The sequence below is a fragment of the Pituophis catenifer genome, unplaced genomic scaffold (genome assembly GCF_029215685.1).
Source record: "Pituophis catenifer annectens isolate HBS135680 unplaced genomic scaffold, rPitCat1.0.hap2 SCAF_13, whole genome shotgun sequence".
Classification (NCBI taxonomy): domain Eukaryota; kingdom Metazoa; phylum Chordata; class Lepidosauria; order Squamata; family Colubridae; genus Pituophis; species Pituophis catenifer.
This window is the reverse complement of record NW_027256893.1, coordinates 7,122,994-7,142,077: the sequence shown is the minus strand read 5'-3', so window position 1 is coordinate 7,142,077 and position 19,084 is coordinate 7,122,994. Positions and strand designations below refer to the sequence as shown.

The 19,084-nt window shown below is 40.7% G+C and overlaps 1 protein-coding gene across 1 annotated transcript in view; it reads right to left on the bottom strand.

The window, feature by feature from the left end:
- Positions 1-3,390: 3,390 nt before the first annotated feature.
- The window catches only part of SLC7A6 (solute carrier family 7 member 6), a 35,350-nt gene continuing 19,656 nt past the window's right edge, over positions 3,391-19,084 (bottom strand). The window contains exons 5-9 of the mRNA XM_070953259.1: positions 12,192-12,295; positions 9,098-9,194; positions 7,107-7,256; positions 5,121-5,304; positions 3,391-3,482 (exon numbers count right to left, since the gene is read on the bottom strand). Of these exons, the coding sequence (XP_070809360.1) occupies positions 3,391-3,482; positions 5,121-5,304; positions 7,107-7,256; positions 9,098-9,194; positions 12,192-12,295 (627 nt within the window). The remainder of the gene's footprint in view (positions 3,483-5,120; positions 5,305-7,106; positions 7,257-9,097; positions 9,195-12,191; positions 12,296-19,084) is intronic.

Below are 19,084 nucleotides of genomic sequence, written 5' to 3'. Positions count from 1 at the left end.
CCTGACCTTGTTTTCCCTGTAGAGGTTCTGTGAAGGAAAATATTCTTTTTCTAGTGTTTCTTGCTTGAGAAGGGGGTTGGACTAGAAGACCTCCAAGATCCCCTCCAATCCTATTATTCTATGTTCTATGAGTTTATCAAATTAGCCAATTAATTCTGAGTGAAGTGCTTAACAGTTCATAGATAAATATCTCTTCCTAATCCACCCCCTTGTACTAATCCTATATGGGGAGAAAATGGAAAACCATAGCTTTTGCTCCATTATACAGAAAAGGGCAATGCCAACAAAAAAAGTACCTTTAATGACATAAGGATTATTTTAATATAAACTATCAAGCATAGTATATTGATTATCTCCATCCCTTTGTTTTGCAAAACCTAATTGTGGGATCTTTGGTATTCTCCGAGCTTGGTTGTTTTCTTGCAGACCTTTCATTACCTAGCTAGATAACATCATCAATGCTAGTAGGAAGTGGGGTTTACTCTCATTGCCCTGTCAATGTTGGTGGGCACGGTGTTGATAGTTCTTTCATTGAATTATTGTTTACCTAATTCTAATGATCTGGACCAGGGGTGAAATCCAGCAGGTTCTGACAGATTCTGGCGAACCGGTAGCGGAAATTTCGAGTAGTTCGGAGAACCGGCAAATATCACCTCTGGCTGGCCCCAGAGTGGGGAGGGAATGGGGATTTTACAATATCCTTCCCCCAGGAGTAGGGTGGGAATGGAGATTTTGCAATATCCTTCCCCCAGGAGTGGGGAGGGAATGGAGATTTTGCAGTATCCTTCCCCTGCCACGCCCACCAAGCCACGCCCACAGAACCAGTAGTAAAAAAAATTGGTTTTCACCACTGATCTAGACCTAGGGCCTTACCCCATTCCACTGCGGCACCCCTACGCTCCTTACTCTCGCCACTTCTCACTTAGCCCACGTCTTGGAGTCACAACTGGGACTGCAGAGATTGTTGTCGCTATGCTATGCAATCACATGGCCTTGTAACCCAAGAACTAGCTATAACTATCATCTTCGCTTCAACAGTTTAACTGGCATTTTTGCAGAAGCTAACCAGAGAAGCTGATCTGTGCCAGCCCCTAGTTGAAAACTGATGGCTTTAGCGTTACAGAATTATGGGTCCAAACTCTACAATATCTCTAACAGAATGGCACTTGGACTCTGCAATTATTGGCTGCAGGAAAAGCAGTGGAGATGCTCTACTCTCTTTCAATTTGAGTTTACCTTGGATGACCTGGATACATCTGTGCAATTTTCTTACAAGATTGCTTAGCTTACAAATAAGGTCAGAGTCTCACACATTAATGAAATACAAGGTTTCCTTCACAAGCTGATTCATGTTCTCCTTTTTATTTCCACATGGTGGAATTTTAATTTTCCCCCTTCAAAGTTCTTGTACATACAGGAACTACAAAATTTGCTGTTGTGACAACTAACTGATCTGGTCAGGAGATAAACAGTTCAGTCCTTCTATAAAACAAAATGCATTTTAACAGCAGAATGGAGTATAAAAACAATCCAGGGTATAGTTTAAAATTTTAATGCCATCCTGTTAAACTAAATAAAAACATTTATCGGCCACATTTCTATTGCACTATGAGACTGAAACGTAATTAAAAAGCACCAAGATAAATGGATGTAGTACATTTTCAAGACATTTTTGATCTAATGCGGTGGATTCAAATCATTTGGTTTTCATTAAGACTGAGAAACAAAGCTTCAAACTGTTGCTTTCCGGGTTCTTCACCCAATACAATAAATAGGACACCTCTTTCTAGACAGACAGAGTTGATTATAACTGGATTCAAATCTCAAAGCAAATCCAATTTTTGTTTGAATTTTTAAAAAAAGAATAATTTCATGTATAGATCTGTAATTTTTTTTTAACTACCTTCCATTTATAACATTATGGATTTAAGAACACAGTACCAATGATTTTGACAATTAAGCTCTGGAAATTTACATATGCACATAGACTAGATAATTAAAAGTGAGCAAAACTCACAACTGATTAAAGGAGCCTCTTCTCAGATGTAATCCATTGTGAGAGTACTTACATTTTTATTCTTTAGCACCCATCAGTTTATCAAATTGCACACAAAGGAGAAACAGAGGGACATTTCTACCATTTTGCCTCTTTGCAAGGTCTGTCTGTCACTCTAGAAACAACCAAGAGCCACAGAAAGACACATGACAACACTTTTGAAGAGACAGTCTGCTTGGGAGGTAAACAAGATGCGCGTTCAGAATTGAAGGTGCTTTTCCTTAATAAGGCCCAAGCAACCTTTTCTAATAAAAAAAAAAAAATCGATATTACTTTGCAGCTGATAATGGTGGAAACTTGGTCCCAGAGTGAGAAGATATAAATAGACTATCAAGACAACTGATAAACTCAAGCGGACTGTCAGACTGCATTGGGCCTGTTCCCTTGTTTATACTAAAAACTAGCATAATCAAGTGAGAAACTCTATTTGCCCCCAAAAATAGCTTCATGGTTTCTCCCTATACCACTTTACACAAACTTTTTCCTACTTGCATTAAAGAAAGTGCCTTGGAAATGTGCATTTTTAACCCTATGAACTCAGTAATAACGTTTTGATAGATCATCAGGCCAAGTCCAACTATTACACTAAAAATGGTTCTGTATAAAAATCCTTAAAATATCAGAGAGCTGAAGCAGCATGAATTTGACGTGCCCAATGCCCAATGTTGAGAGAAAGCCAAATGAACAATTGTGTGGTGCTTATTATGCTCAACTGTTAAAAATGTTGGCTTCGAAGCCCTAGACTTAGTACCCTACTGTGTTGAGTTGACTCCAATTTGACCCACTCAAAGTACACTTCTATCTAAACCTCTATTTTGATCAAAGCAATTGAAGCCGAGAAGAGATCATCCAACAGCTTCTGAACGTCTTGATATTTACGTAGATGAAGGATGGAGATAAACTACTTCTAAAGATCAGAAGGCAGATAACCTCCCTAGCATATTCAATCACTTGAGTGGAATAGCTGGCCCCAATCATTAGTGCAGAATTAAACAACTGATTGAAGTTAAATAACTGATGAAGGGTTCCGATTCTAGTAAGTTGGACAAGGTTTTTTTTTTTAACTGTCTAATGTCCATATAGTCTCATCTTTGGGCACTTTCATTAAAGACCTTTGATTTTGCCGCTTTAAAAACATTGGATTAAAAACCGTGGTGAATTTATGCCTGAGAATCCTGGCAAGTGTTCTCATTTTTTCAAAAACTAACAAACAAAAAGGCAACCAAATTATGGCAACCGGATAGAATCTCCAAATCCAGAGAGAAGATCTGGACTTCACTGGCATGTCCAGACTTTCATCCGAGCAGCTGGTTGATCTACTCCTTTTTCCAGGTTTAATTAGATTTGCTTTCTTCTTTTTCTTCAACAGCATCCATTTCTGTCAGAACACAGTAACAAAGCAACTGTGTGGATCGAGTGACGGCACCTGGAGAAGGAGAAGATTTGAGACTGAACCGTGTAATTATGAATGATTACTTCAAAATCTAGTTGCTTGCTAAATCAAGATTGACCTGGAACGTCTTAGAACAGAGGATGCTTCTGTTTTTATGCATCTGCTACAAATCCAATCCTCCAGTTTAATTTTTCCATAAGTTTTTTTAAAATATTTTTTTTAATTTTTTTTTAGCACAAATAATCCATCTTCCATTAAACAGTGTGTCATCTGGGTACAAATGTTTGTGCGGTAACAGTTAAAATTTACAATCATATTCATTATATTCTTAGCTTAACACCATTAAATCTGTAATACTTTACATCCTCTTAATTTGCTTAACTCTATTAACTATTTTCTATATTTTACTCATCTACTTTTATTTCTAATTTTTATATTTGTCCTCTAACCATCGATAAAATGTTTCCCATGTCGCATAATAACCAGTTTGTTCTTTCTCTTTAATTGCCACTGTTAAGCTATTCATTTCTGCACATTCTACTATTTTCCTTTTCATAGTCTCCTCTGTAGGAATCTTTTCACTTTTCCAGTTTTGTGTAAATACAATTCTAGCTGCGGTTATTACATGAATAATCAAATATACATTTTCTTTACTGTAAGTTTCTGGTAAGATCCCCAACAGAAATATTTCAGGTTTCAAATCAATATGTTGTTGTATCATCTTTTCCAACCACGTGCACATTTTTATGTGGATGCTGTAACGTTTCCTTTAGTAACAATGCCTGCTTATCTGTCGAGCAGATATTACAATAGTCAAACATTAACTGCTTGCAAAAAGGGCAGGATTTCTCTGTCATCTACCATCAACGCAAATTCCCCTGAGACGAACATTATTCCTTCCTCTGCTGACACTAAATTTAACAGTGGACATGATGTTCCCAATTGCACAGAAATCTATCGACCCAACCATACTGTTTCTTGCTTTCTTCTCTTTGTCAAAAATGCAGGGGAAGTCTGCTGAAACTGAAGGTCTAATCTTCCAATTTAGCATTTTCCAGGACAATTTAAATGCAGAGCTTCCCATTTTAGCCAGATTAAAATTTGGAAAACTGCCAGTTAAACTGGAAGGAGGGGTCAAGCCAAGAACTAGCTTGGAATCGTTACACGGTTGCAAGTGTAATAAGCTTGATTGACCTCACCCCAAGTTCCACGAAGGGATCTGGTCATTTCCAGGGGTAGGCAAGCAGCCTGGGAAGATTCTTGTAACGTAGGTAGAAAGCAATAAAGTTGCTGACATTAGCTGTTCACGACTGGCTCTGCTTGCACCTGACATCAATGGCAAATTTAAGCTGAAGGCTTTTATGAATAAGTGTACATTTTCTTAAACCCAACCCATATCTACTCTTCTCTTAGAGTTTTTCTATTGTTATACCGGTAGTTGCCTGGAAGATAGGAAGAAGCTAAAATACCCTTGTTCACATTTACTACTGGAACAAGAGTGAATAGCTATAAGGCATGGGATGGGATGGAAAGGATGGCATATGGAATATCCCATCGTTCAGTGCAGTTCACTAAGACCTTCATAAAAGATCATCAGCAGGGGGCTGGAATAGAAGATCTCCAAGGTCCCTTCCAGCCAATTATTCTATGCTCTACGAAAACGATCCTTACCTAAGACTTTGCTGACCAAAGGTGGCCTTTTGGATACAGGCAAGTAGACTCCCATGAAGTAGACCGGAATTCCAGAGAGTGCAATTCCAATGCCAATCAGAGAATTAACGGTGTCACTGTAGAGTGGCACAACCACTAAAAAAATCGAACACATACAGAAGACGATTGGGAAAAACAGGCTCAGCTGGAAAACAGAAAACACAGCACTGAATCAGGAGGAGGAGGAGGAAGAGGAAGAAGTCATGTTTCAATTTACAATTTTTCCCCCCCATAGTCATTAGAGATAATCTTCGGCATATCAACAGTTCATGTACCAACCAGGTGAAGTTACAGTGGTACTGACTTACAACTGGCCCTTGCACTTACAACCATTGCAGCCTCCCCATGGCCCTGTGATCAAAAATTTATGAAGGCTGCAGCTTTCTAGGGACATGTGATTGCCATTTGCAATAGCAATGGGTTTCAGATTATGTTACTACCGGTTCGCTGCGCGCACGCTCGCTTCATGCGCGTGCCGGGTACATGCGCGCACCTGCCTTCCGTGCATGCGCCCGGTCTTCCGCGCATGTGCTTTGCTCATGTGCACACCTTCCATGCATGCACCCAGCCTCAAAAACGTGCCTAAATAGGATGGCATAGAGCTGGGGCAGCGGGGCAGGCCCACTCATGATTTCCGCTACCGGTTCTAGCGAACCGGTCTGAACCGGCTCAATATCACCTCTGATTTGCAAGCTTCCCACCCAGCTTCCAGAAGAAAGCCAATAGGGCAGGGGTGTCGAACTCAAGGCCCGAGGGCTGGATTTAGCCCGTGGGGTGCTTAGACCTGGCCCATAGCACCACGCTCGAAAGAGCAAAGGACTGGCATTGCGGTGCCTTTGCCAGCGAAAACTGAGCTCGGGAGGGCTGTCTGCAGCCCTCGGGAGCTCCGTTTTCGCTGGCAGAGCGCTCAGGCCACCACAGGCGCCCCCAACACAAGTGATGTCAAGATGGCTACGCCTACCCTGGCCACGCCCACCCAGCCCCTCCGAAGTCAAACACAACCCTGATGCGGCCCTCAATGAAATTGAGTTTGACACCCCTTCAATAGAGGAAGCCAGATTTGCTTAAACTTAATAACTGCAGGAAAAAGGTAATAAAATCAGGCCTGACTCATTTAGCAACCATCTTGTTTAGGAATAGAATTTCTGGTCCCAAATTGTGGTTGTAAATCAAGGACTAGCTGTTCTTTCCCCAGAAACTACCTTTCATCCATCCAGAAATTGCTAATACATCCACAAAAAAACACTAGGATCATCCATATCACACCAAAGTAGAGTGGAACCTCAGTACTCGACTGCCTTGAAAGTCATTGAATTTCTTACTCGACTGCCTTGAAAGTCATTGAATTTGGTACTCGACTACTTTGAAATTCATTGAATTTCTTACTCAACTGCCTTGAAAGTCATTGAATTTCTTAATCAACTGCCTTGAAAGTCATTGAATTTCTTACTCAACTGTTTTGAAAGTCATTGAATTTCTTACTCGACTGCCTTGAAAGTCATTGAATTTGGTACTCGACTGCTTTGAAATTCATTGAATTTCTTACTCAACTGCCTTGAAAGTCATTGAATTTCTTACTCAACTGCCTTGAAAGTCATTGAATTTCTTACTCAACTGTTTTGAAAGTCATTGAATTTGGTACTCAACTGCCTTGAAAGTCATTGAATTTGGAATTCGATGCATTTTAATGCAGAAATTTTGTCCCAGTACTCGTTGTTTGTTTGGTACTCAATGCACAAGATAGAACCTGTCAGTGTCGGCTGCTTCGTGACTCGCTGCCCTTTCCAGTTTGTTTGACACTCATCATTTTTGGTACTCGTCGCATCTCCCCAAACCAATTAATGACGAGTAGCAAGGTATCACTGTAGAATCTCTTTGCAAAAAAAAAAAAAAAATCAGTGATTGCTTTTATATAAACAATGGGTTTAATCTTGTCCTCATTCCTACCTTGAGTGGTCGATGCCGATCTGGTTGTTTCCAGCGGAGGTAGAGCTGCCCAGCAATGGACAACCCGACAAAGAACCAATAGCTGAAACTGAAGTAGTTAATAAGCAGAAAGACATCTTCAACAGTCAAGTAGATGAGGCTCATAGTACACTGTTAAGAGAAGATAAGAGAAAGGCATGAAAAATTCCAAGCGCAGCATTTTCTGAGTTCTATATACAGTAGTGGCCAAAATTGTGGAAACCTTTTGGGAAAAGTGCATTTTCTAAAACTAGCTAATAACGCCCCCTTTTTTTGGAATAGTACCATAAAATGATGTATCAATGGAAAGATAATTTAATCAAGAATGTAATGCAATAACTTTTATGAAGGATTTGCTATTAGAATAGCAGTTACAGTATAAAGAAGAAAAGTGAAATGTAGAAAAAACGAGATAAGCAAAAATTATCACCCTGTCAGTTAATACTTAGTTGGGTAACCTTTAGCATGAATTACGGCCTTACAACATCTTCCCGTGGAGTGAACCAAGTCTTTGAGTTCTGCAGCTGTTCTAATGTGAAACCAAGATTGAACGATGGCTTCTATTAACTGGGTTTTATTGCTGGGACGCTTCTGACTAACAAGTTTCTTTTGTTGGCTCCATAGATTTTCAATTGGGTGAAGGTCTGGGCTATTCCCAGGCCATTTCAGCAGTGGAATAGGATTATCTTGAAACTCCCCCCCCCCCCCGAAAAAAAGTGGTGTTATTAGCCATCAAACCTCAAAAATACACTTTTCCCAAAAAGTCTCCACAATTTTGGCCACTATTGTAGCAGCAAAACTTTAACCGACTTACTCTTTTGGCAAGTAGGGTCACTTTGACGCTAAAACATCATTCATACAGGTAGTCCTTGATTTATGACCACAATGGAGCCCCAAATTGCTGTTGTTCAGGGAGACATTGGTTAAGTGAGTTTTGTCCCATTTTATCCCCTTTCTTGCCACAATGGTTAAGTGAGTCATTGCAGTTGATAAATTAGCAATGTGGTTGTTAAGTGAATCCTGGCTTCCCCATTGACTTTGCTTCTCAGAAGCTTGCAAAATGTGATCCTACGACCTCCCCGGACACTGCATATGGTCATATGTATGAATCAATCGCCAAGCATTTGAATTTTGATCACAATGATTATAGGGATGTGACAAAGGTCGTAAGTGTGCAAAAATGGTTATAATTCACTTTTTTCAGTGGCGTTGTAACTTTGAACGGTCACTAAATGAACTGTTGTAAGTCGAGGGCTACCTGTGATGGAGAAAATAACAGCAGCAAGCAAGAGCCAATTTAGATGCCTTTATTTCCAGGGTTCTATAAACATCTTTAGTGTTTTGAGACAAGGCAGAAAGCCAGAGTTAGAATAGAATCTTATCCCGCCCTCCCTATTCCTCAGTATTTGCTGCATATTTTCCAAGATTTCTCACCCTTCCCCCACCCCTGCCCCCACCCAAAAAGGTTTAAAGGCCAATGGGAATCCAGCATCTGATCTCCCCATCACGTTTCAGAAAGGTTAGGTTGCAAAACTTTGCAATGGCCTCTGCCAATTGCTTTCCCAAGCTTTAGAAAATCCCTACCAACTCTGTCCACTATCCCCATTAAAGAGGTATGATGACTGCAGAGAAAACAAGCTTTAGTCGTTTTACGGCATCAAACTCTGTCGCTTAAAAGTCTATTCGTCTTCTCAGTGGATAGACCAGCAGTGCCGAATGAGTATAAAGGTCTGAATTTTTTGTTCTTTTAACAACCCTGTAATCCCTTGCGTCAGGATGGAGTTGTGGGTGACTGAACGGAGCATCAGCGTTTACTGGCCGGATGCCCTTCCTGATGCCTATGTAGAGTTCACAGCCAGACAATAACTCATTGCGCCTAGAGATAAATATCTGCCGCTGCTGAGGATCGAACTCACATCCTCCTGAGTGTGAAGTGAGATCTCTACCTGAATAATCACAGTAAATTGGCTTACATTGAAGAGAAGAGCTGGGACAGGTGTAAACCTTCCAATGTGGATCATGGATAAGAGGTCAGGTAGATGGCCTTCCCGAGATCCTACAAAGAAGAGCCTGAATAAAAGAGACAACATGCTTAATACGCATGCGCGAGTCCACACCCGTAATTCTATGTGCCCTGCCCCCGCACCTGCACGCACGACCCCCCCTCCCATGGCACGTGATGACTCCAGGGCCTCTCTAGGAGTCGGGGGGTGGGGCAAAAAGCCTTCCTCACTCGGAGGTCCTCCGGAGAGCAAAAACAGGCCATTTTCGGCCTCTGGAGGACCTCTGGGGGAGGGGAGGCCATTTTCACCCTCCCCAGACTCCTAGAGAGGCCCTGGAGGCTGGGGACAGCAAAAAACAGGCCTTCCAATCCCATCGGAAGTTGTCAAATGGGCCATTTTTGGCCTCTGGAGGACCTCCCCAGACTCCTAGAGAGGCCCTGGAGCCATCACGTGCCAGGGGAGTGGGGAAGGCCATTTTTGCCCTCCCCAGACTCCTAGGGAGGCCTTGGAGCCAGGTGAGAGAGAAAAACGGGCCTTCCCCACCCCACCCCAGGCCCTCCGGAGGCAGGAAATAACCTGTTTCCCTACTTCTGGTGGGCTCAGAAGACCCGAAAATCAGCTGGCATTTGCCAGAGCTGAGCTCGCGTGCCCACTGATATGGCTATGTGTGCCACCTATGGCATGCGTGCTATAGGTTCACTATCATGGCCCTAGGCAGTATAAATCTAAGAACAGTTCCCAGCCTCTCTCTCCATGGTTTCTATTAAATGAAGTGAGAATTATCTGTAAACAGTCACTTAGAACATTGTTTCTCAAGCTTGGCAGCTTAAAGATGTGTGGACTTCCAACTCCCAGAATTCCCTAGCTACCCTTATTGGAAACAACAAATTTAGGCTGGGTAGTGGCAGCAGTCTGGAGAAGAACTGAAACTGAGGGAAAGGAGAAGGAGAAGAACTGAAAGTGAGGGAAAGGAGAAGGAGAAGAACTGAAAGCGAGAGAAATGGCATTGAGAATATGGAATAGATACAAAACACAAGTTGTGCCCCCAAACGCCTTGTGATTCTCGGCACAAGAGGCATTTTATAGAGAGTAATAATAGACAACCACAAACGGCTATTCCACCAGGCCTTAGGGATTGTGATGGTTATTTCCTCCTTTTGGACAGGAAGGCTGTGCAGAGAGTGGTGAGGACAGCAGAAAAGATCATTGGGAATTCAGGAGCTGTAGTGGTGAAGTGGTTAGAACGCAGTAGTGCAGGCTACTTCTGCTGGCTGCCAGCAGTTCAATTTTCACCAGCTCAAGGTTGACTCAGCCTTCCATCGTTCCGAGGTTGGTAAAATGAGGACCCAGATTGTTGGGGGCAAATAGGCTGACTCTGTAAACCGCTTAGAGAGGGCTGTAAAGTGGTATATAAGTCTAAGTGCTGTTGCTCTTTCTATTCTATCCAGGAATGGCATTTAAGTGCTGCTTGACCAGGGTCTGCAGGGAGGTTACACATCCTCTCCATGACTGGTTTTCTCTGTTACCTTCTGAGAGGAGGCTTCGTGTATCTGTAGCAGAAAAACTAGATTCTGTAATAGCTTTGTCCCATATAGTATCAACCTGGTTAACTCTCAAAACTGTTTTTTCTGCTATGTATTCAAAATGGACTGTGATTTTTATATATGTGTGTGTGTGTGTGTGTGTGTGTGTGTGTGTGTGTATGTGTCAGGGAAATACTTTAAGAACTGACCAGCTGCCATGATGCTGTAATGCTGTAATACTGTAATGATGATGCAATGGTAGGGATGAATCAGCAGGGTTATTTGACTGTTACCACTTTAAGAGTCTGTATTATAAGAGAGGCCCTATTGGGGCGTATCTCTCTCTCTCTCTGTGTTCTTCCTTGCTGTAGCTGCTGATTGATTGTTTGACGAGGCGCTCCCACGTGACACCTCTCCTGCGCGAGCTGCACTGGCTCCCGGTGGTCTTCCGGGTGCGCTTCAAGGTGTTGGTGACCACCTTTAAAGCGCTCCATGGCTTAGGGCCGGGGTACTTACGAGACCGTCTTCTGCCACCAATAGCCTCCCACCGGCCAGTACGCTCACACAGAGTGGGCCTCCTCAGGGTGCCGTCCGCCAGGCAATGTCGGCTGGCGACCCCCAGGGGGAGAGCCTTCTCTGTGGTGGCGCCTACCCTCTGGAACACCCTCCCCCCAGAATTACGCATAATAACAGACCTCCGGATTTTTCGTCGGGCCCTAAAAACCTATTTATTCCAACAAGCTGGGCTGGCTTGACCAAATTTTTTAATTTTTAAATTGATTTTAAATTGGAAATGGTTTTAATTCGGCCAAAACATTTAATTATTTTAAATAGTTTTTTAGATTCACCATGTTTGTATATATGTCTTGTTTTTACCTTGGCTGTGCACCGCCCTGAGTCCTATTTTGGAGAAGGGCGGTATAAAAATTTAATTAAATAAATAAATAAATAAATAGTATGTGTATGTATATTCTTTTGTAGAGATAAACCAGTATATTTATTATTACAAGCCTCTGTTTGATGTTATTGCTCCTGGGTTGTCTCACATAGTCACACTGTGCTACGTAGGTAGGTAGGTAGGTAGGTAGGTAGGTAGATAGATAGATAGATAGATAGATGATATATGTGTGTGTGATATCTCTCTCTCTCTCTCTCTCTCTCTCTCTCTCTCTCTCTATATATATATATATATATATATATATATATATATATATATATGTATATATGTATGTATGTATGTATGTATGTATGTATGTATGTATACACACACACACATATATACTTTTGAGAGAGGGCATCAGAATTGCATTTTTTTAAATGTATGCCAGTGTGTTTACAGAAAAAAAGTGACAATAAAGGTTATCTTATCTTGTAACTTATCTTAATCTTATTTCCTCTTTCATATAAACAGAAATGGTGCTTTTGTATCAACAGAAATCAAATTTTAAACCAAATCGTATCTTCAATATGCTTAGACATAGAACATTTTTGTGGTTAGGGCTTTAAGGACGATAAAGCGAAATTAATTGTTGTTCTTTTACCTAGACGATGCTAAAATGGAGGCATTCAGTCCCCCAAAACAGGACAAGGCGACAGCTATTGGAATGGTCCAGCTGAAAATCCCAAATACTTGGTCAGCAAATGTCTAACAAGAGAGAAGAGAAAAGGAAGGAAAAATTAGAATGCATTTAACGTGCACTACAACAGTGATTTCCAAGTGTTAAAAGTTCAGGAAGTTCACAGACAGTCTCATCGAGTAAACAATTTTCTAGTGCTTCTCTTGTCTGTGTAGGTCTGGCACTGAAGCTCAGCTGCGGTCAAACAATTTCAGAAACAAATGTCAATCTGAATTTATTGTTGGGAACGCCCGATGCATAGAATCGTTGCATTCTGTGCAGATTAGATTGCTATACTACTCAACTTCTCTTTGCTCTTAAGCAATATTTTAAATTATCCATTTGCCCTCGAACCACACTAAAATAAATAATATATGAGAATAATTTTCTGATACCTTGCTTGGAGAGAGAGAAAGAGAGAAAACAGTTAATCTTTTTCAGAGAGATTTACTCTGTATAAAACTCCCTTTTTAGGACCCTGTAATCCAGGGTAGAGTCAGGGCGACTGGATGGAGCTGAGCATTTACTAGCCGGATGCCCTTCCTGATGTCATCCAGAGTTCACAGCAGATACTTTTTCTTTGTGCCCTAGGAGAAAAATATCTGCTGCGACCTAGCATTGAACTCTCAACCTTCTGAGTGGGAGGTGAGCTCCTTCACAACTAGGCCACCACACTGCTCAGATATACTCTGTATAATATATATAGATATGGATGATATAGATACAGATGATAGATAGATAGATAGATAGATAGATAGATAGATAGATAGATAGATAGATAATAGAGATAGATTAGATAGATGATAGAGATAGATAGATGATAGATAAAAAGATAGATGATAGATAAATAGATAAATATAGATGATAGATAGAAAGAAGATAGATAGATAGAAAGATAGATAGATGATTGAGATAGATAGATGATAGATAAATAGATACAGATAGATGATATAGATGATATAGATAAATAGATGATAGATGATAGATAGATAGATGATACATAAATAGATAGATATAGATAATAGATAGAAAGAAGATAGATAGATAATAGAGATGATAGATGATAGATAGATAGAAAGAAGATAGATAGATAGATGATAGAGATAGATGATAGATAGAAAGAAGATAGATAGTTATAGATATAGATAGATGATAGAGATAGATGATAGATAGATAGATAGATAATAGATAGATGATAGAGATAAATGATTGATAGATAGATAGATAGATAGATAGATAGATAGATAGATAGATAGATAGATAGATGAGAGAGAGATTAGAGGGAGAGGAAGGAGGGGTCAGGCAGGCAGGCAGATAGAAAAATATAGATATAGTTAGATTGTCTTTAGTTTCCTAATCCACTTTCTTATTTTGTTCTACCTTTCTTAACCCTACTCGAGACATATCTTGAAGGTTTTTCCCATCGTGATCAGCTGAAAAGCAGACTGTTCCCAGTCTCTCACAAATGCATGAATTTACCACAGCAGCAGTATTTGGTATCTATGTCTGCAGATCTGATTTTTTTTCATGTCACCCCTAGACCTTAACAGACTTTAAATCCCAATTTACGCAAACACATTGTCATCCCACGACTGCCATCCAACGTATGCACCTTATCCAGTGGCGGGATTCAAATAATTTAACAACCAGTTCTCTGCCCTAATGACCAGCTGGGTAGGCATGGCTCAGTGGTCATGTGACCGTGTGGGCATGGCCAACTCAACGTCACTCACATCAATAGGTACTTCACTTTAGCTGTTACAATGTAATAAGGGTTAACCAGAGAGGCAGTAAGCAGGGCAATAAAGATTAGGCTAGAAACAACACCAGAACATTTCCTTCCTGCCTTCCTTACAGGATTAGCCCTGTAAAGTGGAAAAAAACAAAGTAAGATTTCTCCCAACAACCGGTTCTCCGAACTGCTTAGAAAGTTAAGAACCGGTTCTCCCAAATAGGTGTGAACTGGCTGAATCCCGCCACTGACCTTATCCATAACGCAACAACTAGCAAACTACCACAAACAACTTTCCCGCCATAAATAGTGCCCAATAACTTTGTTTTCTGCAATCTCCAGAACACCCCAGAATGAGAATAACCAAGTTTTTTTTTCACTTAGGGATTTTGTGACTTCCAGGCATTTGAGAGAAGGATTTGGGGTTCGCTAGGCGAAACACCAAGAAAGAAGATATGCCAAAATTAAGAAAAAGACATCCATCTGATTATTGCCACGTGACAAAGAAGATATGTATGTCAAGAAAGAATGCTAAAGGGTTCATGTTCCTGAAACCAATGTTGCACGGATGAAAAACGTGGTCGCCGGAACTTTGGAAAAAGGAGTAGTAGTTCAACCACCCATCAAATTTTTCAACCCTTGCAGAATGATTAATTCCACTTAATTTAGCTGGCACTCAAGGTGCAGTTATCGGGAGGGAGGGGGAGGCTGAAAAAGTTAAGATGCTTACAGTAAGGGGAGGATTGTCAAAGTTAATTGCCTTCACTTGCTTAAACCTGCTCACTATTTAAAATAGAATAGAGACCAAATGATAAATGGGACCAACTGTAACTTTAGCACGTCAACAAACCTGGCAAAGTACAACGGCAAATAAGCCTGCTTTTCACAACAGGAGATAAGGACTCGGCAGAATAGAGAATAGAGTAGAATATTCTTTTTTTTTTTTTATTTAAAGTTTTTCAAATACAATTTTTTCCCCCTTTTTCCCCCCCTCCTCCCTAACCCCCCCCTCCCCCTCCCCTCCCCCTGTGGCTTCTTCAAAGTAAAACCCAAATTCATAACAGATTATATAATACTTTACCATCCCCTTGCTCCATCCCCCATATGCTGACCCTTTCTTTCTAATAATATTATTATATCCCCCTTATACTATACATTTCAAAATAACATTCTACTATGACATTATATAATAACTCCTAATTTAGCATAATAATATTATTATATCCCCCAGTTTAGCAATTTCTATTCATAATCTACTCTTTTTCTCCTCCCCCATACATATATCTCTTAAATCAAATCTTTTTTGTATATTAATATGACATTTCAAAGCAACCTTCTACTATAAAACTATATAATAAATCCTAATTTAACATTTATTCAACTCATAGTCTGCCCATTTCCTCCACTCCCATAGATATATCTCTTAACTTAAATCTTTTACATATATTCATGTCTAAACATAATATCCCTTTTCTTCAACTAAACAATCAATAAGCTAACCTATCTCCACCCACTTTCCTACAGGACTACTGTTTTCCCGATAAGAGTTACATATCTGGATTCATTTGATAGGGGGAAAAGTCACTTTGAGCTTCTGTATTCCATATTTTTACAAGACAGGCAATAAAAAAAAAAAAACCTATTTGGCTCCATTTCACAAGTTTGCAAGCACCAGTTATAAAACTTAACCTTAACCTTCCACAAACAGAACAGCACATCTAAAAGGATGCACATGGAGATCTTGACATGGTAATTTCAATGTAAATGGTAAAGATTTCCCTGTCAGTTGTGTGTCCAACTTTATAATTTCTTGGCCGAGAGGGCCAGTGTTGTCCGAAGTCAATTTCCCTGGTCATGTGGTCAGCATGGGTATACGCCAAAGGAGCATGGAACTCTTGTTACCTTCCCCATGAAGTGGTACCTATTTATCTACTCGCATTTGCCTGCTTTCGAACTGCTAGGTGGGCAGGAGCTGGAGCAAGGAACGGGAGCTCACCCCTTTGTGCAGAGCTCGGATCTCAAACCCAGGCTGTTAGATCTCCAGCTGCCAAGCTCAGGGTCTTTAACCACTGAGCCATTGTGCTCCCCCCCATCTCAATGTATGAATGGGCACCCACAAAACAAGAGGTATTCAATGAGTTACTGAAAACACATGGCTCTTGCTAAATTAAATGGAGAGAATCACAGAAAATACTGTCCTAGAATAAGAATGTATATAGAGAAAAATGCAGCTAGTCCTTGACTTACAACTGGTTGCTTAACAACTGTTTGAAGATACAATGGATCCCCCAAATGGAATTTATAACCCGGTTTTAAAATTCCCAATGTCACACATACCCCGGTATCATGTGATCAAAAAATCAGCCTTTATTTTGGGTTTCCAACAAAACCCCGGCCCATAGCAAACAATGGGTTTGCTTAACGACTGTGGGGTTCGCTTAACTGCAGCATTCATTTAATGACCACCGCAAAAAAAAAACCCACATAAAATCAGGTCTTTAAAATCTAGGCTCAGTTCTGGCCATAAATTGAGAACTAATGAAATCATTACATTCGCCAAACAAAATTCAGAATTAGGAGCGGCCACAGGGTGGAGATGAATGCTATCATCCGTGATCTAAACCTTTCTGAGCTCGTGATCAGCACCTGGCCATCTCTCCCACAGATGTTCCACCCACACAGTCTTTATTTTTTTTTTCCTGCAGGTAGATGAATCACTGATAACCGATGAAGAATTCCTAGGTGCGGTAAATAATACGTTGGTGCTGATCAGAGGCCTATCCGTTGGCAGTATGACAGATGGGTCTCCCTATCTGTAGGATCTGTGGTTAGAGCCTTGATAGTACAGGGGTTTAGTGCACCCTGTTATTAACACAGCTGCCTGCAATTTCTGCTGGTTCGAATCTCTCCAAGGCTCAAGGTTGACTCAGCCTTCCATCCTTTCTAAGGTAGGTGAAATGAGGACCCAGTTTGTGGGGGCAATAAGCTGATTTTGTATAAAATATACAAAAGAATGAAGGCTATCGCTTAACGCATTGTAAGCCGCCTGAGTCTCCGGAGAAGGGCGGCATATAAATCAAATTAAAAAAAAAAAAAAAAAGAGTGCAGTCCTGCAGGCTACTTCTGCTAACTGCCAGCTGCCTGCAATTTGGCAGTTCAAATCTCACCAGGCTCAAGGTTGACTCAGTCTTTCATCCTTCCGAGCTGGGTAAAACGAGGATCCAAAATTGTTGGGGGCAATATACTGACTCTGTAAACCGCTTTGAGAGGGCTATAAAGCACTGTAAAGCGGTATATAAGTCTAAGTGCTAATGTTATTACCCTTCCTTCCTTCCTTCCTTCCTTCCTTCCTTCCTTTTCTTTTTTCCTTCCTTCCTTCCTTCCTTCCTTCCTTCCTTCCTTCCTTCCTTTCCTTCCATCCATCCATCCATCCATCCATCCATCCATCCATCCATCCATCCATGACTTGCAGTGGTTAGAATGCAGTATTGCAGGCTAAATCTACCCATAGGCCAGGAGTTCAATCCTGACCGGCTCAAGGTTGACTCAGCCTTCCATCCTTCCGAGGTCGGTAAAATGAGGACCCAGATTGTTGGGGAGGCAAGAGGCTGACTCTGTGAACTGCTTAGAGAGGACTGTAAACCACTGTGAAATAGTATATAAGTCTAAGTGCTATTGCTATTCACATTTTCACAGTAGTGACTGGAGGCTAAACCCTAGGATGAACAGTTGCAGGAACTGGGAATGTCGCATCTAATGAAGAGAATAACTAGAGGGGGGTCACATGATAGTGGTCTTCCAGTACTTGTGGGACTGGCACAGAAAAGAGGGTGTCAATTTAATCTCCAAGGCAACTGAGGACAGAATAAAATGTAATAGATGGAAGAACATCAAAGAGAGATCCAACTTGGAAATAAGGAGGAATTTCCTGACAGTGAGAACAATTAACCAGTGGAATAGCATGCCTCAAGTTGAGGATGCTTTATTGCTGGAGGTTTTCAAGAAAAGATCGAACAATCATTTGACTGGGATGATATAAGTTTCGTGCCTTGAGCAGAGGGTTGGACTAGAAGACCTCTTAAGGTCCCTTCCAGACCTATGATTCTTCATACTACTTCCAACTTGGTTAACACAAAGAAATACTCCTCAAAAATTTCCTGACAGTGAGAATACTTAACCAGTGGAACGAGGTGCCTTCAGAAGTGGTGGGTGCTCCATCCTTGGATATTTTTTTAAGAAGAGACTGGACTTGTTTGGAACGTTAGAGGGTCTTTTGCCTAAGCAGGGGTTGGATTATTTTATTTATTTTATTTATTTTTATTAATCATATTTCTATGCCGCCCACTCTCCGAGGACTCTGGGCGGCTTACAACAATCGACAGTATACTAAATAGCATATTGCCCCCAACAATCTGGCAGGGTGGATAAAAATCAATGATTTTTTTAAAAAAAATAAAAAAAAAATCAGATTTTTTTTTATTTAAATCGGATTTTTTTGATTTAAATCGGATTTTTTTGATTTTTATCGAATTTATTTTAATAAAAAACTTTTGGGGTAAAAATCTATCGTAAGATAGTTTTCTATTTAAGATACATCAATAATTTAGTTTATTCAGCATGAAATGGAGCTTAGTTATGTAGCATGAGGCTATATATTCTGCAACACTGGGACTATCGGTGAGTCAACAGTGGGTCAAAGGAGTAGCAGAGATGACAGTGGCTCTTTAAAAATTATGATTTAAATCGAGTTGATTCAAATCAAGCCTTTTTACTAGTGATTTAAATCATGATTTAAATTGTGATTTAAATCAACTTGATTTAAATCAAATCCACCCTGCAATCTGGGTCCTCATTTTACCCACCTCGGAAGGATGGAAGGCTGAGTCAACCTTAAGCCGGTGAGATTTGATCCGCTGATCTGCTGAACTAGCAAGTCAGCTGAAGTAGCTGCAGTACTGCACTCTAACCAGTGCGCCACCTCGGCTCGGATTAGAAGACCTCAAAGCAGGGATGAAATCTGCTTACCTTCCTTACCGGTTCAGAAGTGCATGCACCACGCATCATGTGCGTGCACACCTTTTCCGCA